This window comes from Bos grunniens, chromosome 20 (assembly GCF_055505025.1).
Source record: "Bos grunniens cultivar Pamir isolate PY7600 chromosome 20, Bosgru_T2T1.0, whole genome shotgun sequence".
Lineage (NCBI taxonomy): Eukaryota > Metazoa > Chordata > Mammalia > Artiodactyla > Bovidae > Bos > Bos grunniens.
The window spans coordinates 49,826,835-49,849,171 of record NC_141184.1 but is presented as its reverse complement, the minus strand read 5'-3'; the positions used below and the strand labels follow the sequence as shown (position 1 = coordinate 49,849,171).

The 22,337-nt window shown below is 36.0% G+C and overlaps 1 protein-coding gene across 16 annotated transcripts in view; it reads right to left on the bottom strand.

Moving 5' to 3' along the window:
- Nucleotides 1-22,337, bottom strand: part of GPBP1 (GC-rich promoter binding protein 1) — a 65,502-nt gene that overhangs the window by 5,577 nt on the left and 37,588 nt on the right. For 8 of the 16 annotated variants that reach the window (XM_086361809.1, XM_086361808.1, XM_086361811.1 and 5 more), the window contains 8 exons: nt 13,177-13,300; nt 12,821-13,044; nt 11,878-11,944; nt 10,772-10,831; nt 3,728-3,912; nt 2,986-3,126; nt 995-1,162; nt 352-539 (listed from right to left, as the gene is read on the bottom strand). In XM_086361809.1, the coding sequence (XP_086217935.1) occupies nt 352-539; nt 995-1,162; nt 2,986-3,126; nt 3,728-3,912; nt 10,772-10,831; nt 11,878-11,944; nt 12,821-13,044; nt 13,177-13,300 (1,157 nt within the window). The remainder of the gene's footprint in view (nt 1-351; nt 540-994; nt 1,163-2,985; nt 3,127-3,727; nt 3,913-10,771; nt 10,832-11,877; nt 11,945-12,820; nt 13,045-13,176; nt 13,301-22,337) is intronic. The other 8 variants (XM_086361818.1, XM_086361816.1, XM_086361820.1 and 5 more) reach the window with 1 other exon arrangement.

Genomic DNA, 22,337 nt, shown 5'->3' with positions numbered 1-22,337 from the left:
AGAAAATCTGAAGCCATGGAAAATAAATAGCACTCAATTTTCAGAGAAACACATTACAATATGGATGAACCTTGAAAGTATTACTGAAAGTAGACTGGTGGTTACCCAGGAAAGAGAGTAACAATGAGGTGTAACTGTAAATGAGCATGGGGTTTCTTTATGGAGTGAAAGAAATGTTCTGAAATTAGACTGTGGTGACAGCTACACAACTTCAAATATACCCAAAATTAATGAACCGAGTAAAAAAATTAAGAGTGTATATAAATTATATCTCAATGAAGTTGTTTAAAAAAAATCAATTTTCCATGTAAAATCAAAAGTTTGGGTAGAGAAAAATGTAAAAACACTGACCTGTGTTCTGCTTCAAGTGAACTAGAAAGAACATCAGTCTGTGGGAAGGCTGAAGACCGAATGATCTGTTGGGAAATTACTGAGGCATTGCCATTCTCTTGTGGAATTTCATTTTCATCAAAGTTTCGGTTTATATCCCTTTCTTGGTGAGTACTATTGCTGTTATGCAAATTAAATGAGTCGTCATCCTGATTTTCGAAGAGTTAAAAAAAAATTAGAGAATAGTTATTAAAAAAGGAAACTTTAATAGATCCTGGTTAGATTTTCATGGATAAAACATAACTGTAATGTTTATATAATCATGTAGAAAACAGTTTCGTAAGATGTAAAACTAAGTTGTGAAGGCAACTTACTAACTTCAAGTATTCACATCTATTCAACCAAAAATTAAAAGGACAAAGGCAGGCAAGATGGGGAAAACCAAAAATACAAATATGAACAGCAATCTTTTAAATTTCATTTTTGCACATCAACTAGAGTAAGAAAAATCTATTAAGAAAGGAATTCATTATTTATGCAAATAGCTAACTAGGCCTTGCTTTCATAAATATGAAAATATTCAAAGATCCTAAATAATATCTGTCCAACTATTCGAATGACATGCTAATGTCAAGCCCAAGAATTACACTACAGGTTCAATTACCTTTTCTGAGCCTACATGGCTTTCATCTTCATGTTCCTCTTCCACTCTGTCCCTTTTCAATGCTTTCAAAAACTCACTCTTTTTATCTGTGCGCATTCGTGTCAGTTTGGTTAGACGAGGCTGCTGATTAAGTTTGTCAACAGGTGAAGAAGAATTTGAGCGATTACACTAAGAAAAAAATTTAGAATGTTGATAAATACATAGAGAACTAATATCAACATAAAGTTCACAACTATAATGACTTTCTATTTCACTTTCTTCACAATATACAAAATTGATTTTAAATTGTATTTTCTCCTATCCTTGTTATTTTTAATCTATCGCACTGAATGACTAAATATAAAATCTTTCTTATCTGAGAAACAAAGTCTGATAATACTAAGACCTATGATTCTAAATTAGGAGTTTTAAATACTATTTTATAAAATGGATCCTGAAATTGTTTAAATATTTTTATATATATTTTTTAAAAAGCAGTTTTTAAAACTGTGTTCCACAGAGTTCGAAGGTTCTAATAATAGTTTCCAAAACGAACTAGTATAATTATTTATGCACAGGTACACTAAGGGTTTATCATATAGAATTTCACAAGGGAAGTTTTGTGGAAGAGCAGAGGAGCGTGGTAAAGGGACTTGTATTGGAGTCCTTTTATTTTTCATATATTGAGAGTGGAATACAGAAGGAAAGAGAATGTTGGAATTCTGTGTCACAGGAATTTTAAGCCTTGGGAATACATCAAAATGCTTAACTTAGCAATAACATCTGCAGACTATAATGAATTGAAGCCACAATTAACCAGCTGGTAATGTGGGTCCTTCTAGCACAGCTCTAAAATTCTATGACTGAGAACTAGTCAATGAGGGGTTATAATATTCCATTATAGTACCCAGAACAATCTCAGTTATTACAATATAGTCACAAGTGTCTTTTGTCCCTGAACTGGTCAGGAAAGTCCCTCATCTAAAAGTTTCAGAAAGCTGGCCAAATGAGAAAGAAATGTGTAAGCTATTAAGTATTCAAAGTCAGTAAATATACATCTTTCTCTCTTCTTCCTCCTCTCCATCCTGAGTGTTGATACTAATAAAATGTCCATAATCCCCAAAAGAAGAGTATATAAATCCTGTTTTAGTCAAGGTTTAATCCTACATCATAGCATAACTTTATGACAAAAGTAAAAACATCTGTTTTCATAATTCTTTTCTTAAAAACTACTCTTTCTGGGGCTTCCCTGGTAGCTCAGTGGTAAAGAACCCACCTGCCAAGCAGGAGACGTGGGTTCGATCTCTGGGTTGGTTAAGATCCCCTGGAAAAGGAAATGGCAAACCACTCCAATATCCTTGCCTGGGAAATCCCATGGACAGAGGAGTCTGGTGGGCTACATCTATGGGGTCATGAAGAGTTGGACACAGACTTAGCAGGAGACACGGGTTCCACCCCGATCTAGAAGATTCCACATGCCGAGGAGCAACGACACGTGTGCACCACAACTATTGAGCCTGTGTTCAAGAGCCCAGGAGTTCCAACTACTGAGCCCACATACTGCAAACACTGATGCCTAAGCACCCTAGAGCACATGCTCCACAAGGGAAACCCAGGCACTGCAACTAGAGAGTATCCCCCGCTTGTCAAAACTCAAGAAAAGCCTGTACAGCAGTAAGACCCAGCAGAACCAAAAATAAATACTTTAAAAACTCCTTCTGGTTAATGGGTTACACATGTTTATTTTACCATAGAATTTTCTACACTTTAGGTTATTTGGACGTTGTGTTAGAAATTTTTTAAATTAATCCTCCTTAAATTGCAAAATTAGTTAGCAAACAGAGAGAAGTATCTGAATTCTAGAAGAACTAAAGTCTCTTACTTTAATGAATTTGTTCAATGAATCTATGCCTTTTGTTCAATGAATCTATGCCTTTTGTTCACTGTTAATTAAATTACCATGATTGAGATACCTTTGGCTTCTCAGGACTACTTTTCATTAAATGCCATACCTCTTTCACTGAAGTTGTTGATGGACTAAAATTCTTGGCAGTTGATTTAAAAGCATTAAAGTTGCCAACACCGTATGTAGACTCATGAGGGAAAGAAGTCCCAACTTTATTTTCTTTAGTTTGGCTTTTCCATTGTGTAGGCTGAAGAAAAAACACACAAACATTAATTAATGTGTATCTAAACAGATTACATAGAGCAAAGAGAGAACAAAATGAATAACTATAAAATAAAGATGACTAAATATGACTTAAAAAAACAATTATTTTGTATCTTAATCATTTCTACATGGTTCTCTCTTCTTTTTTTTAAACAAATAAAATCAAAATCTGGTATTCAGATAAAACATTTAACTACCTTGCCTTTTTTCCAACTTTTATAAACCTTAAGTTAGGTTTCCTTTGCCTAATACCAAGAGAACACAAGTGAGAGTTTCAAAAGCCTAAAACTGAAGATGAAGGACAGCATTTTATACCATTATTAAACACGTGGCAAACCCATCTGGCAAACACGTATTTACAGATTTCATTTACTACTGACTACTAAAACAAGAAAACATACACAGACAAACACACAAACCACTTAAAAGATAATTAAGGATACACAATGGCCCAACACTTTCCACTGAGAAATCAGCAGCCCATCAATACCCTCCCCACTTTGATGTGAATTTTTCAACATTTGGCCAAAGTAACTCAGTTGATATCAACCTGTAACTTGCATGTTAAACAATTTAGAACTTACTTTTGTAGGTGGAGCAGCAGGTTTAGGAACTAAGCCTTTATAAACACTTGGACCAGTCCCATTCTTAACTGGCTGTGACTGAAGATTTCCTACTACTGGGAATCCAGATAGTTGTAAGTCTTTTGTATTACCTTTCTTAATGACCAGCATCCTTTGAGTTCTAGATTTAGGATTCGGGGGATATTCTGTATAAATAAAGCACGAGCAACAGTTATACAGTTTAGATTTTAGCATAAAATTAAATCACCAAAGAAAAGCATATTCCAAACTTTACTATATTTAAAAATAACAGCTGCTTCTTGGATAAAATGACTAAGCTATGTAAGTATGAATTATATCCTTGCTTGAGAAATAAAGCTTCAACAATCATCAGACCACAGCAAGGAACTGAGCAATGTCAAGTAACATTCAGAGATGAATTCAGTTAGATAGTAGCCTAGAATGCTATGACCAAGCCAAAATTAATTACATTTGAGTATATTTTTAGATTATAAATTTCATCCTAACAAGCTCTTAAGACTTGAAATACAAGATACATTTTCCTCTTTTCTATTTTGAAAAGAGTTTTCCTAATTCTTTTTATTTCATTCATAAAATTACTACCAATAAGAAAGGATCTACAGTCCCTCTATTTCTAAATTCCTGCTTAATTTATGACGAATGAAAAAGGGAACTATGTTTTCACAATACCAGTTCATTCAAATATTTACTAGCCATCCAAACTAAACTGAAGGCATTGTGCAAGCTGTAGGGGATCCAACTCAATCTTTGCTTCTGAAGATTATACTAGAAAGATTTTCTCAAGACAACTGAATTTGCTAAAATATGAAATATAACTTCTAGAGTTTAATCAGTTAATGTGTAACCAAACAGTTAATGTGTAATTAAACAGGTGTTACAATGAGCACGTTCCCAACAATGGCAGTGACATGTCTTTCTGCCTATAGAAATACTCTGAAAGCCATCAGTTTCGCCACTGAAGAGTTTTGAAGAAAAGAATTAACTGGAAACAAAACTGCAGAAAATGTAAATTAAAATTAGTTTAAGATATGATCCTATGAAACAGTGAGTAATACAAATGTACATAATGATGGCCTACATCAAACAAACTTTCTACTGATTTATCTCAGAAACTAAACAAGGACTACTAGGGATACAGAGGCATTCTCAAAGTCCCTCTGAAACTTAACTCTTCAAACTATAGAGCTGATAAAGTAGTTCATTTATTGTAATGCTAAAAAAATAAAAGAACCTGAGAATTCCCTGGTGGTCCAATGGTTAGGACTCAGTGCTTTCACTGCACAAGCCCTGTGGTATAGCAAAAACAAGCAAACAAATGAAAAAACATACCACCCAAGAACCTAAAGCAACTGAGAAAAGATTCATCTTTCTGAAAGTTAAACACTGAAAGTTTATCTACTAGGGCAAACATTCCAACTTCTCAGCTACCTACAAAGGCCCAAGATATGAAGGCTAAGAAAAATATTTTCAGGCACACAAGGACACTAATTACATCACCAGTATATAGTTTTTCTGAAAAACTAACACACTGAAGTCAAAACGAAAATGAAGAATAATGTTCTTACACAGAGATCCAATGAAGAACATTAGAAATAGTGCTGAACAATTTTAAGTTTTACGATTACTTCTGGTAAGCAGAAGGTGACACCATAAATAAAATAATAAAAAGACTCCTGAAATTACCAATTCTTTAAATTAGAATATAAGAGAAAATCTTAACAGTCTAGTACTCAAAATCTAAGTTAATGAACCTCAAGAATCTGAGGGATGACTGACTGATGCTGGGAAATGCAAAAAATCTAAGTCTCTAAGGTCTGATCTCAGAAAAATCCAAGTGCTGAAGTAGGAGGTGGTCTTATCTGTGCACCACAATAAGTTCATATATGACTGGCAAAGACTTCTATTCCAATATCGTCAATTAAGCACACAAGTTTATCTTCCTTCCCTTTTAGATCCTTATGTTAAAATTATCATAATGAGTGTTAGTCGCTCAGTCACATCTGACTCTTTGCAACCCCAAGGACTGTAGCCCGCCAGGTTCATCTGTCCATGGGATTCTCCAGGCAAGAATACTGGAGTGAGTTGCCATTCCCTTCTCCAGGGGATCTTCCCGACCCAGAGATTTAACCCAGGTCTCCTGCATTGCCTGCAGGCAGGTTCTTTACCATCTGAGCTACCAGGAAGCCCCCCAAACTATGCGGGAGTAAACAAATACAGCAATGAAGAACAGGAGGAGGTTCCTCAGCAATGAATGATATCAACCCATATTTCTAGAGAGTAAATAAAGTAAAGAAACTTCAGCTTAGTGTGTGCACAAAGAACTCAACAGCTGAGGAGGAGACTAATTTCCGCTGTAGAGTGGATTGTAGAGTGGGACTTGGAAATGCCATATAAAGCAAAAGGAGGAAATCAAATCTTTTCAGACAAAAGTTAATCACCAAGAAAAGTAAAGTAAATCTACTAAAGTAAAATCTTTACTAAAGCAAATCCTAAACAATGCACTTTAGGGAGAAGTAAATGATTTCACATTGAAGGCTGAGGATACAAGATAAGAAATAATATTTTTGTACATAAGTCATCACTGATCAAAAATAGAAGACAGAAGAGGAGAACAGATAAGCACGCAGGGATGATTAAGCCTCAATATAATTTCTGAATACAAAGTTCACCTTTCCTAAAACTGGATTTCTAGATACCTAAGAAATACTTTCACAGTTTCCTCAAAGAGGTCTTTGGTGCAAAGAATGAAAGGAAATCCTACAAAGAAAGATGAAGCCTAAGAAATCAATCACAGACAAGAGGTAGTAAAGTAAAAGATAATAAATGTACCTAAAAGATGATGAAAGGGACTGGGAGGAAAAAGAAAGCAGACACAGTGCTGATTTACTTACTAAGCATTCATATTCAAGTAGTACAGAAATTAAGACCATGTGCTTTTGTACCAGATTTACAGAATTTTGATACCTGCTCCAACATCACTAGTTAATCTCATCTATAAAATGAAAAACAACAGTTCTTGTCTCAAGAGTTACAGTGAAATGGTCTCTTTAAAGAAAAATGTCCAGAAAAGTCATATACAATCTCCACTGTAATAGGTAACTGTATTTCAAATTAAAGGTGTCTTTTTGAAGAATTTTAAACCTAAAATTTAAACTGAACAACCACAAGAGTATAGAAGATGAGAAAAATTACAACAGAAATAAACAAAATAAAGACTAACCTATATATCTATGCTGAACACACTACATAAACCTGCCTGCTTAACAAGAAATGTGTCCTTAGTCTGATGGGCCAGGATGGCATGGCGGCCGCCAGCAGAGGTGTTCACCTGGTGAAGTGTTCCCAACTGTGTGTGCCACCAGTGTCTGTGTCCTCAGGGTGAGCTGCAGGCAATTCCCACCAGCCTTCCCTGCTGCTCTGGGAGACTCTCCAAGAGCAGCAGATGCTGGTTATTGAACTGCTGGTATCATGAAACTGGCTGACCAAAATTGAGAATTCAGACTTCAGAATCCCTACTTTTTGATAAGCGCTCAAATTAATGTGTTAAACATCAATACAAGAACACAGGAGCCAAAAAGACGAGTGGGGAAGAGGTCTGAGGGAGGGGGAGAAGGAAGGAAGAAGGGAAACAGGAAGAATGGGAAAGCTGGTTCTTGATGGTAATATCACATCTAAACAATAGCAAAGGTGATGGCAGCACTAGTAACTTAAATCTGCATCATTTCTATTACTTATAAACTGGCTTATCTATTCATAGATTATCTCTACAAATTCTCCTGACATGAACCTTCTGAGCTAGGTGCTGAATCTGTTGGATTCAAACAGTATCCAATAACTCCTTCTATATTTTCTTCACTTTATCAACTGGTAAACTTCCTGAAAAAGATTCAAACTGCTCATTTTTTTTTTAAAGAGAAAATCTATGCATTGATGAAAGACAGTAACACTTATAAGGAAGAATTAGTGACTTCGGTGACTTCCTTCTATAAATCATATATGCTTACTTATCAAGCTCATATAAAGCAAATATTCAAATTGCCTTCAAAATACCTAAAGGCAAATATGAGTTGTGGATTTTCATTTCATTACTTCCTTCTATCCTCACCAACAACTGTAATCTGATGATACCTGGCTTTAAATATTGTTTTATCATCTTGTTATTTCATGCTCTCCCAGTATCTTTGAATGTTGTGTTAAGTTTTGTTCCTTAAATACAAAGCCAATAGTGGAGGGGAGAGGCTCAATCTTTTGAAGAAAAATTAGAATTAAAACACTGCCACGTATAATACAAAGTAAGTTGGCCACACGCATAAGTCAGAGCTGACATCTCAATTCCTTATTCTCTTTTCTGTTTTCATGCTCTCCATACAGTTGGCTTATATTCTGAGTCAATCAGTTTTCACTTTTATTTTTGAATCTATCACTTTTCATCTTTTCGTAAATCTATAAGAATCTTCCTCACTTACTAGATTTGAACTTAATTAGCTAACTCATATTAAACAGCTGTTAACATGATCAAGGATACCAATTTAATAGACAACTTAATATTAACAATGCTTTTCTCATTAGTATTAGCATAGTGCTCCATCCTCATCTCAGAGACAAGAAAATTCACTGAGATTAAGTAACCTTCCCAAAGTCTAAATAACTAAAAAGTAAAAGACCTAATGTTAGCACCCAGAACTATCTGATAATGCACTTAACCACTATATTATATTACTGGAGAAAATGGATTAGAGTATTGGCTAGGTCAAACAGTTCAAAATGTATACGATTCTCAACTAAAATACTACTAGTAAGTCTATACTGAATGGTCAAAATAGGAGGCTTGAAAGTGTACACTACCAAGTCAGGGTCCACCTTTCCCCTCATCACAGTGATGACAATTACTATGTTTAGCTTCCTTGTAGTGATATAAGAGGCAACTTTACTGTGTGAATAGTAGTCAAGTGAAGGATAAATAGTATTTTAATTGTTTTCACATTAATTTGAAGAAGAAACTCAATCACATAAGACATAATAACATACAAATATCAGAAGCATAAGAATCGGTACCATAGCAATAAAGCCATCTGAACACTAATTTTAAAAGACAAAAAGATTTTAAAGATTATTTTTCTATAGATTGATATTATTTGAATATTGCTATTTTTGATATTTTATATAGTGTACAAATATTTTGTTTCACAGTAGTATGAGGCTTTTAGTCACATGAGTTTCACTAACATAATGTCAAAGAAGGGGCATGATATTCTTTCCTTTAACAAGGTACCCACATTACTCATATGAAAAAGAGCAGGCTTTTTAAAACAAAAACAACTTAACTGACGAACACTATTTCTAACTCTAACTCTTACTTATGTCAAGTCATCTAATCAAACTCTTAATTTTCCCTTCTCAACTTTGAACATGTGTTGTAGTTACCTTTTTCTTACTGTTAACAACTGTTTTCACCAGAGACACTGAAGGAACATAGACTCATACCAATATATAATCTACCTACAGAATACTTTTATATAGAGCAATCTGATAAAGATTATTCCCTTCTCTTAATCCCTTTACAAAGTCACCTTAAACACTTCACTTGTTTTCATGACCTAAAACCTCATTTAGTGTTATCATGTCACTCAACCTGTATGCTAGTGGCTAGTATCATTAGAATTCTCTAGAAAACAATCCATCTTTAAGAATTGGTCAACAATTTGCTTTAATTTAGAAGGCTAAACAAATAAAGTTCATAGTACTGTATCAAAAACAAGCAAAAATTAGGAAGTTCATCAAATTATCAAGGGATAAACACAAATGTAAATGCTGAGTTGCAACAAAACTAATTAATAGTGACTAAAGGTTTTCATTATTTAGTATCTTAAGCACAAAATGTTAGATCTGTTAATACTATGTTGCTAACATATTATGTCAACACAGAATAGCCAGTAGGACTTCTAAAAACACAAGTCAATTTGACAGTTACTAATGTCTCAAACTGCATACAAACACTTATCATTTTCTCTCTTTCTCACTACTCAAATCAATCACCCAGCTAAATTATTTTAAAATTCTCAAAGGAACAATGAAGTGCCTTGATTTTTTGTTTTAGATTTAAATTGCTAGATATAGGAGATAAATTTAGTATGAATCAAGCAACAGTAATCCTGGTTAAGATAAAAACACTACAAAAGTCAATTACAAACTACAAGGAGTTTCCAATAAAACTAAGTTCTAGGTAGAATTAAACATATTTAACAACAGGTTTAAACAGCTTAACTATTAATACTTCATTCAAACTATTTTTTTAAATTGGGATATTATGTTTAGACTCTTGCAATTTTTGATTTACAAAAGGACAGTTCCAGGGACAAACTGGTGGTATTTGTTTTTAATATATATTACATTTCCATTATTAAATTTTGACTTACCTGGAAGGAAGTAGCACTAGAAAAGTTCTACTGAAAATTTTCTGTCTTCCTCAGGAACAAAGCTATTTTAAATGTTGCAATGGGGATAACAATATTTGGGAACCCAGGGCATAAATTAAGAAAGGAATAGTGAAGTGTAACACAGTGAAAGTTTCATTGTATTCCTATGGGAAGTACTGGGAATTTAACAATTAATCAAGTCACAGTTTTTTTTCCTAATGCAGACACACTTTTTAGTTTACCTAAGACACAGTAAAGAGTACATCGTCCTTTTAAACATCTTTTCAACTAATGCTCAAAATCCTTAGACCAACTCTGAAACAGTAGTACCAAAATCTTTATATTAATACATTTTATGCTCAATATTTTCAAAAATGTATTTCTAAATCATTTCTAAAATTATTAACCAAGGATCAGTACCAGTAGTATCTATAGGTAGTTTTATATGACAATGCTCACTAACATTCTTGATTTTATTTACTTTCATTTTAATCAAATCCAAATTATTCCTAATTTCTTAAGAGATTTTATTTAACACCTTGCAGGTGGTTCTATATTCTTATGCAATCAGCTGTTCCCAGAAAAACTGAATAATAAGGAAACATACCTAAGAGAGGAGCTTGGGAGATTTTTTTGGTTGGGTATGTGTGTGTCTGGGCGTGTAGGCCTGGGGAGAGTGGTAGAAATACTAATTTGCAATACAGAAAAAACAATGCCATTCACATGGTTCTAACAAAAGTGTCTGACCACCCCCACCCCCACCCTCAAGAAGCCCTTAAATATATTGGGAGATCAAAAGAAACAAAATAATTCCCCCAGCATATCACCCCCAAATACAATAAAGAACAGCACAGGAAGTGGCAAAGTTTAAAATAATGCCTTTATCATTAGGACTATTATGCTGTCATAAGCCACGATCCTTTTGTTTTGGTAAATTGCTTATTTTCAACAGAAAAACACAAGAACGTGTGTACAAGTTCCAAAGCGGATGCATCGCCTCTGAATTTGGTATCAAATAATTAAATTTATTTTTCAGATATCAAATCTTCATATTTTAAATTATTCCATTATTTTAAACTTCACTTGAATCTCTAAAAAGCTAATTAAGTTACTCTAAGTGCAGTTTAATCTTCTGTAGATGCTATCAAATTAAACTTTCAGCAGTTTTAAAGAAAAGGGAGTCATTACCAGAAAAACTGTCAAGATTTGACAACCAAAAAGGCAAATAATTTCAAACATAGACTAGTTCTAGGCAAAATTTATACAATTACTTTTAATACTGTCTATGTAGAACCATTTTCATTAAGTAAAAAAATTATTTTTATAGCACACTATGATTAAAAGTACTTATCTTTCCAGTTAAGTTTTCAACTTTGAAAAACTATAAATTGAGTTAAAGTAAATTTTTTGTTTCAACAGATTATCAAGCTGCTCTCCAAATGATATCAATTCATTACATTTAACTTACTTTAAAAAAACTCATATCTGAATATATTTAATGGTACTAATATGTATAATTATCCAAATCAAGCTTTTCTTCTGTCCCCAATATCTTGTTTTTTTAAAGTGCTACCTTTTTTTTATAGCTTAGCACATCAAAAACAGGTATTTAAAAGATAAAGTTTAATTCTAGCCTACTATTTTAAAAAACACAAATGTGAAACCTAAAAATAACATTTTATACCCCTCAACAATAGATCAAAAATTACTTACCCCATACACCCGCAGCTAAAGATTTATTCTGATTTGGTTCTCTCTCATATTCAGGATTTAGAGATGGCTGGGAAAAAAAAGGTGGAATAAAAAGAACAAATGTTTAAACTAATCCTATTTAAGAAAAAAATTCCTTTTAAAAGTAATCTCAAGAATATACTGACAAATTTGACATAATGAACTCTTAACAACTAAACACTAATTATTCATAAACCTTACTTTCTACTTATTGTAACAATTAAAATGGTTAATATCTATACTCAAGCTAAGTTGAAAAAAACAAGGTAAGTGTCTTTAAATGCTCTCCTCATCCTCAATTACATGAAGAAAAACTGTTAAAAAAAAGAAGAAAGCAAATGTAGGAGAATGCAGTCTTTGCATCATTATGAGAAACCATCCTTTCTTAGCATAAGGTTAAGAGCAGACAAGAGGAAATCAGACCATTCCTTAATTCTTCTGTTAGGTTTGCATCACTGAATGCTTTAGTTAACAAGCTCATACTCAAAGCAAAGTACAAGTTTATTACTTCAAATAGTGATGCTCAGGTTATTAAAAGGAAACTGAGTTGAGCGCTGAATGTGTACTCTAAGATTAGCTTAGTAGATGTTTGCTCTTTAGAAAAGGGAAATTTAAACTTCTATGAAGAATAATATGACAAATTTATCCAAAGTTTAAAAAAACCACATGGTGAGACACAGGAATAAGTAGATGTAAGGAATGAAGAAGATTGGGGAATGAAAGAGTTATCTACAGAAAGTCTCACGAAATGTAAAGACTAAAGATACCTGAACCAAAATAAATAAATAAAAATTAAAAAATAATTGAACCTGTCAAGTGTGATCTCTGGAGAAAATGATATGTACTGATAAAATCTCCTGAGAGATTTGATGCTTAAATAGCACTTGTAGAAACCTCATTCGTATTAAAATTACAAGCAACTTACAAAATCCTCAGCCTCAAACTGCTTGCGTTCTCTCTTGTCGTCTTTCCTCCCTGTCTCACTGTCAGGTATGTTGTTTTCATGAAGTCCTTGGCTTTTTCCAGAATGGAAAATACTGCTACGAGAACGGGAACTTCCACCATGGTATCCCCCTCGATGATTTATGTTTTCAGTACCATTTCTTCCATGTGTACGCCATCCATTTTTTTCTTTCCTTCCAAAGTTACCTTTGAAAAATAATGGCAAAGTATTACAAATTCAAAGATGGTTATTCTTAAAGACTCAATCACAATCAAAACAATTCTTGCAAGAATGTGAACAAAATTCTTCTTAAACTCTACTATTTCTTAGCAACTTACCTCCATTAGGACGTCCAATACCAGAATCAAAGCCATCTGAAGAGTTGTGTCGTCGGCGGTTCACATCATAACGATTTTCTGTCCATGAAAAGTTTTCAGAATGCTTTTCAAAATTCAATGACGACTGAAACAAAGTATAAGCATACAGATAAACATACATATAAAACTTGACTAACTTTAGAAACTAGTAATTGGCTTAATTAATTCCCAAGAATTTTAAATGGTTAAGAAGAATATTTTATAATTATTTCAATGTGTTTGGTAACTGAAAACTTGTAAGAGGGATTCCACTGTTCATCTATTTTTTCTACTTAAGATAAATGACAGCACCATTCTTAAAGAGTTTAACAACTACATTCACCAGAAAACTTTAAAGGTAAAGCCACTGTAAAGGCGTCAAGACAAATATAGTACACTTCTTTTAAAATAAAACATAGTATCGTGTATTTCACATTCTTTGATTTAAATAGCTCAAGGTTTTCTTCAAGATCAGAAAATTATGGTGAATGAAGCTACAGTTCTATTTTAAGTTCTCTATAGATTTATTTCCAAACTGCTCTTCCCCAAAACAAGTGTTTTAAAAAATCTGTCAAAGGAAGAATGTTGTAAAAACAATTACTACAATTCTCTCCAGGACAAACAGAAAAGCTCCTCAGTTTTAATACAAACACACTGCACACACTCTTTACATTTAACTAGGCTCCTCCACATGGCCACTGTGGGACTTACTGGTGCAAGTTCCCCTACTGCTCTTGGCTTCATCCTCATGCTGCTTCTGTGCATGAAGGACAAAGCCCTTCATCTGTCTTCCACCAGCATCCATGAAACAACAGTGACAACCTGGCTTGCTAAGCTTTTAAGTAGGGTAAAAACCCAAACACTTCACAACCCTACCAGTTATGGTGATGAAGATACCATGCTCTCAAAGCTAAAACTTTCTAGAAAAACAAGGGTAGGGTCTCTTAGGCCAGACGGGGGCACAGGATAAGATTCTTCAGGACCTGGCAACAATTGTTCTCATCCAAATGATGGGTAGAAGTAAAGGTTCCTCACTGTTTAGCAACTAAGTAAGTGGCAAGGGGCAGGACTGAAACAAGATAGTCCCAATAGTGCTTTAATGATGAAACTCTCCTCTGAGTAAAAGGAAGAGATGTATTATCATGAGATGGGGTCCCATCTGAAAGGCAATACAGCTTCAGCCGCTGAAGTCAAGAGGTCACCAAAGCTGAACAGCAATGAGAATAGAGAGTTTGGGAAAGACTGAAAATATTAGAAGTAAATCTGTTAAGGCCAAACTGCTACTGACATTGGAAACAAAGAAAAATGCAAAGCCTAGCTTTCTGGAGTGGATGTATTCTGTGCTCTTTGTACTTTCTGACTCCTTTCTTCCCCACATCAAACTCAGCTGCTTTAACAAGAAAGTCAGTGTGCGCCAGAAGTTAAGGCAAGAAAGAAACAAACTCTTATAGTTCTCTTACACACAGGTACCCAAGTTACCATCCTACCCACTCCCATGGAGGGGAGACAGCATTAAGCACAAGAGTAACTCAAACTTTTCCATACAGGGCAAAGCCATGGCATTGTGGTACACGGGGGCATGAAAGGTCCCAGCCTGGGGTGTTTCCTGGGGCCAGGAGGTACATAAAAGAGAAATCAACACCAATCTTGGCTTGAGAAGCCACAAAAGAAAACAGCCTCCAGGCCACCCATGCAACCCCCAAAGGAACAGTCTCCCCCTCCACCCTGAACTTTCCCACATTCCATGCTAAAGAAATCATGAGCGGTCCTGAAAGCTTAGACTGTAACTCTGATATGCATATACATACTAAACTCCTTAGTCTAGGCAAGAATATACAACTGAGAAAAGACAATCTCTTTAACAAGTGGTGCTGGGAAGACTGGTCAACCACTTGTAAAAGAATGAAACTAGAACACTTTCTAACACCATACACAAAAATAAACTCAAAATGGATTAAAGATCTAAATGTAAGACCAGAAACTATAAAACTCCTAGAGGAAAACATAACCAAAACACTCTCTGACATAAATCACAGCAAGATCCTCTATGACCCACCTCCCAGAGTAATGGAAATAAAAGCAAAAACAAACAAATGGGACCTAATTAAACTGAAAAGCTTTTGCACAACGAAGGAAACCATAAGCAAAGTGAAAAGACAGCCTTCAGAATGGGAGAAAATAATAGCAAACAAAGCAACTGACAAAGAATTAATCTCAAAAATATACAAGCAGCTCATGCAGCTCAATTACAGAAAAATAAATGACCCAATCAAAAAATGGGCCAAAGAACTAAACAGACACTTCTCCAAAGAAGACCTACAGATGGCTAACAAACACATGAAAAGATGCTCAACATCACTCATTATCACAGAAATGCAAATCAAAACCACAATGAGGTACCATCTCACGCCGGTCAGAATGGCTGCGATCAAAAAGTCTACAAACAATAAATGCTGGAGAAGGTGCAGAGAAAAAGGAACCCTCTTACACTGTTGGTGAGAATGCAAACTAGTACAGCCACTATAGAGAACAGTGTGGAGAGTCCTTAAAACACTGGAAATAGAACTGCCATACGACCCAGCAATCCCACTGCTGGGCATACACACTGAGGAAACCAGAATTGAAAGAGACACATGTACCACAATGCTCATCACAGCACTATTTAACAATAGCCAGGACATGGAAGCAACCTAGATGTCCATCGACAGACGAACGGATAAGAAACCTGTGGTACATATACATAATGGAATATTACTCAGCTATTAAAAAGAATACATTTGATTCAGTTCTAATGATGTGGATGAAACTGGAGCCTATTATACAGAGTGAAGTCAGAAAGAAAAACATCAATATAGTATATTAATGCATATATGTGCAATTTAGAAAGATGGTAACGATGACCCTATATGTGAGACAGCAAAAGAGACAACAGATGTAAAGAACAGACTCTTGGACTCTGTGGGAGAAGGCGAGGGTGGGATGATTTGAGAGAACAGCATTGAAACATGTATATGACCTTATGGGAAATAGATCGTCAGTCCAGGTTTGATGCATGAGATAGGGTGCTCAGGGCTAGAGCACTGGGATGACCCTGAGGGATTGGATGGGGAGGGAGGTGGGTTCAGTTTGGGGAATACATGTACACCCATGGCTGATTCATGTCAATGTATGGCCAAAACCACTGAATACTGTAAAGTAATTAGCCTCCAATTAAATAAATTAATTTAAAGAAATAAATAAACAAACACCTTAGTCTGTGTGCCCATGGTGGGAATGGAATGGACCCTAGTATCCCAACATGGCTGATAAAAATTTGAAAAAATCTCAGCATTAAGAGTGGGAAATTAAAGTGATCCTGCAGGTGGAGCCACTAGGCCAATTCAATGTACCAGTGTGTTTTATAGTTGGTGCTAACGTTACATGCTTGTACTAAAAATGCTCTAGATTCTCCCATTCAGGAAATGTCACAGGTTGAAAGATGATTCCCATCCCCTTCAAAATGGTCTAATAAAAAGTACAGCTTCCAGAAGGAAAGAAAATAAAATCATATGTGGCTGAAGACTTGGCTCTGCAGTATTCAGAAAGACTATTTTCCAGTACAGCAATACCATCTGCCTGACACACACACCAAGTACACACTCCTTTTAAAAACTGAGTTCCCCTGGTAGCCTAATGGTTAGGATTCCAGGCTTTCACTGCCATGGCCAAGGTTCAGTGTTCAATCCCTAGTCAGCCAAAAAAAAGAATGTGGCTCCTGCCATAATGCTGAGCTCTTACTGAAAGCAAACTTAAACTAAGGACTAACCAATAAAAGAACCCAAGAGGGCTCTTGATCAAATGGAAATCATGTGTTCAACAACACAGCTGGCCTCGCCCTTGAAGTGCCAACCATAAATTTGCAGTATACTTTATTCCCCTTCCTGCCACCATGACAAGCCAGTGTTTCAATAAGCTCTCAAATCAGAAAAGTTCCCCTAAATGACTGAGCCTGGTTCACTGATAGTTCAGCTAAGTTAAAAGACGCTGGTACACACAGTAGCCACCCAGCCCCAACAACTCTGGAAAACCAAATGGTTAAGTGCCAATCACCTCAATGGAATAAAGCTATGATCCCTGCCTTAGATATTCTTAAGGACAAGACATTTTATATTTTTCTAACTCTTGTGTTGTTGCCAATGGCCTCATCATCTATCACTAGCCAATTAAAAACATCTCTTGGGGTCACACATGATGGGAAACTGCAGCTGCTGCTGAGACAATCTGAGTCATTTATGTTGATTCAGTAAGGCTTGCTATCTGATGAGAGTGAATGGCATTGAGAGTGACTGAAATTAGAATGCTGATCAAATCTTCAGCATACCACCTAGACCCATTATCACACCAGACATGGAACACACCCACTATCACAGACTGGTTACAAAAGAAAGGACTTTATCTTTCTGATGCAGAAACCTCTACTGCATGCCAGCTTGTGACTCCTGCCAAAAGCTGGTCCATCTGTCTCACTGTAAAGAACACCACATCACACGGAACTACATCAAAGATCTGACTTCTTCATGGAGTCCTCAACGGAGTTATATCACTACTGAAACTTTTTCAGGTTACATTATTACTGCTGCAGTCTGATGGGCTAACTCTGGTCACAGTATTGTGTCTCCTGAAATTAATTCACGTAATGGGTATATTCAGACCAGGAACAGTCCATTAAACAGTGCATCTTTTGTCAAAGGTCATCCTGCAATGAATCAATATTCAAAGTACTCAATGGATGTTTCATACTATTATTCACAAGTATAGACAAGCATTTTAACAGTCCCCTCAAAATTCAACTCAGAACCATTTATACTATACCTCTACACCCCTCATCTCTTCCCACATCTTAGTAAGATGAATGAATGCAGCATAACCAAAAGGGGATCATCTCCTCTTGGCCACTTCTTGTGTAGTAATCAGGATGACAGAAGTGGAAGAGTTATGACAGTAAAAAGACTTACACTAAAAATTCTGCTCTGATTATCCCTAGATATAATGTTTCTTTCTTTTCCCTAAGAACAACTACAGGCCAGGCCAACCCACAGGGTGATGGCTAACCAAAATGAAATTCAAACAAATCTAGTTTGGCCATCTGGATTCTCCTGTTGAACTGGCATGGTCCTAGACATGTAGACAACAGCCATTTGCTTGTGTACACTTCTCACAGAGTCCCTGCCTACAGTATCCAAAGCAGACGAAGGTGAGGGTGAGATATCTTTAAAATGGGGTCTCTGAAAATTATTTAAAAATGCCCCTGTCCCACTCACATCCAGTTCCCCTAGATTAAAATATCTAGGTACAAGGAGAGTTTTTAAGTGAAGTTAGAGCTATGGGAATGGGACACACTGCATACAGATTACATGGCTATACAGGGAGAGCAAAAACCCTAGCAATTGGGAGAAGAAACATCTTTAACACCAGAAAGCACAGGTACAAAGGAGAACAATTAATGATCTCCTTATCCCTTGGAACAAGGGTCCCCAACACGCCAGGCCACGGACCACTACAGGTCTATGGCTTGTAAGGAACTAACCCACAAGCAGGTGAGCAGTGGGTGAGTGAGAGAAGCTTCAACTGTATTTACAGCTGCTCCCCATCATTCACATTACTGCCTGAGCTCCACCTCCTGTCAGATCAGTGACAGCATTAAATTCTCATAGGATTGCGAACTCTACCACGAACCACGCACAGAACAGACCTAAGTTTCACACTCCTTATGAGAATCTAATGCCTAATGATCTGAGGTGGAGCTGAGATGGTGATGCTAGCACTGGGGAGCATCTGCAAATACAGATTACCATTAGCAGAGAGGTCTGACTGCACAGTGAAAGTTGCTCAGTCCTGTCCAACTCTTTGTGACCCCACAGACTATACAGTCCATGGAATTCTCTCCAGGCCAGAATACGGGAGTGAGTAGCCTTTCCCTTCTCCAGGGGATTTTCCCAACCCAGGGATCAAACCCAGGTCCCCGCACTGCAGGTGGATTCTTTGCCAGCTGAGCCACAAGGTATGGACTCCTGACTGCACAGAGACCATAATAAATCAACTGCTTGCAGATTATCATCAAAACCCTATCAGTGAATGTCAAGTCACAACAGGGCCGCATCTGGTGGCAGGCTTTATAGCAGCAATAATGCACTTCATCTCATGAGACCTGGAAGTCTCATCTTCTGCCAGCATCCATGACAGTAACAAGCTAGCTTATTACAGTTATCTTGAAAGCAGGATAAAATTTCAGACCTTTCAGACTCTGACATATAGCCAGCATAGTAAAATATGAATAAGAAACACAAAACAGGATTGAAAATATAGAAAGAAAACTGATATTATTTGTGAATGATTGATTTTCCACATTAAAAATTCCAAAAGCATTCAAGTAAAAATTAACCAATGTTGCTAGCAACAACATTAATACTTCAAGATACAATATATATGCTAGAAAGACTTAATAAGAAAGCGTTTTAAAATAGCATTTAAGGTAGCAACAAATAGGAACCTCCCTGGTGGTCCAGTGGCTAAGACTCCATGCTCCCAAAGCAGGGCACCCAGCTTTCATTCTTGGTCAGGGAACTAGATCACACATGCCACAACTAAGACCAAAAATCCTGCATTTCACAACTTAGAGCCAGCACAGCCAAATAAATAAGACTTTTACAGAAAGAAAAAAAAAAAAGGAACAGCTACTATAAAGCAATTGAATATGGTGGGTACATGTGTGTGTGTGTAGAGAGAGAGAGAGAGAGAAATACTTGGGTGACTGAAAAAGAACTATGCAACTTTATGTAAAACAGTTAAAGATGACACACAGACATACATACACACACACTCTCTTTCTCTCTCCCCCGCCAAACCAGTACTCCCCCCAGAAAGGCAGCCCATAAGAAATAATAAACAAAGAACGTGAATAGGCAATTCACAGAAATATAACCCAATGTCCAAGAAACAGTAAAAATACATTTCATAACAAAGACCGGCAAAAATGTTAACCCTGATAATCTGACAAAGTCTTGACAAGAGTACAAAGTAAAAAGAATAGTTATGTACAGCACGCTATGCTATGCTAAGTCACTTCAGTCATGTCCGACTCTGTGCAACCCCATAGACGGCAGCCCACCAGGATCCCCCATCCCTGGGATTCTCCAGACAAGAACACTGGAGTGGGCTGCCATTTCCTTCTCCAATGCATGAAAGTGAAAAGTGAAAGTGAAGTCGCTCAGTCGTGTCCGACTCTATCAACCCCATGGACTGCAGCCTACCAGACTCCTCCGTCCATGGGATTTTCCAGGCAAGAGTATTGGAGTGGGGTGCCATTGCCTTCTCCGATGTACAGCATACAGGAGTATAAATCAGTATACCAGATGGAAAAGAAATTTGGCAGTATGGAACTGAATTCCAGCAATTTTTCTTCTAACTATAGGTAAGAGCCTTGCCATTCAAAATGTGGTCCAGAGACAAGCAGAATCAACAATACTTTGAAGATTGTCAGGACTAGGACCCCATTAGAGATTTACTGAAATTAGAATCTGCATTTTAACAAAATCCCCAGGTTACTTTCATAGCCATTAAAGTCTGAGAAGGAGTCTAAAGAATTCTTATCTATGCATGCTAGGAGACAGTAAAAGAATAGTCAATACAGTATTCATTATAGAGTTCAGTTCAGTCGCTCAGTCATGTCCGACTTTTTGTGACCCCATGAACCACAGCACAGTCCAGTGAGTTGGTGATGCCATCCAACCATCTTATCCTGTCGTCCCCTTCTCCTCCTGCCCTCAATCCTTCCCAGCGATATAAACAATCTCAACTTAATGAGATAAACACAGTGTGATACAGAGGCAAAAAATAGAATACAGAGTTTTGAGGCTCCCCTGGTGGTTCAGACTGAAGAATCCACCTGAAATGTAGGAGACTCGGGAACAGTTTTTAAGGTAATTACAGCAAATCTGCAGATATCAACATGGGGGGAAATCTAAAAGATATAAATAACAAATATAAAAACAAGGTTCAGAATATAAATGTTAATCATTTATATTAATGTTCTATATATACAGAAAACTCTTTTGATACTCACATACCTAGTAACAATATAAGAACATGCACTGAGAATATCTCTGGGGAAAAAACGAAGACAGAAAAAGGACTGTGAAGAAGTCAACAGCAGACTTCAATTGTTTATTTCCATAAGAGACACAAAGATAAAACTGCAAAATGTTATGATGTGACTTATTCTCCATGTTTCTCTGTACGTTTAAATATTTTAGAACTATCCACATGGTTCTTTTAGAATTATTAAGACAAATATACTGTACGAAAATATATGCAGAATATGCAACAAACCCCTCAATATGAAAAGAGCTATTACAAATAAATCACTAAGAAATAAATTACATGAATAACATTTTGTAAGACAAAACTATGCTCAGTCATAATTAAATAATGCAAATCAAAACAATGAAGTGTCGTTTTTCATTGAATTTCACAAATATGAAAAAATGGGGCAACAGCCAGCATTGCCAATAGGGAAAAATCTGCCCCCCTCCATATAATTTTTATAGGATTATAAACTGGTACAATCTTTCTAGACAACAATTAGGCACTATCTACCAAAAGGTATAAACTTCCTAATTCACAGATTCTGCTGCTAGGAATTTCCCCTACAAATACATTCAAGAGATGGCCAAGCATTCCTGCAACTTAGTCCATTAATAGGTCCAATTAATCTATGTAGATTCACTCAATAAAAGATTAAGGCTGACAGTTGAAAAATGCAGGGAGTTAGGAGTGCCAACTCTATGTATGGTCAAAATCAGTATCCACAGATCACGGAGTTGTACAGTACATATATTTATTGGGGAGAAAAAATCCACATAAGTGGACATAAATAGCCCAAACCCATATTGCTCAAGGGTCAACTGTACACAGCTACTGCAGAGTGAAGACACCCATGTACTAACTACACAAATAGATTTTTTTTTTTTTTCAGAAATAGATTATTGGAGATGCTACCCTTGAAGGAAAAATAAAAGCAATTTCATTCGCTTACCCAAACCAAGATAAAATTATATTCTGATATATATATATTAAAACATCCCAGTATTTCACTTCTGAAAATT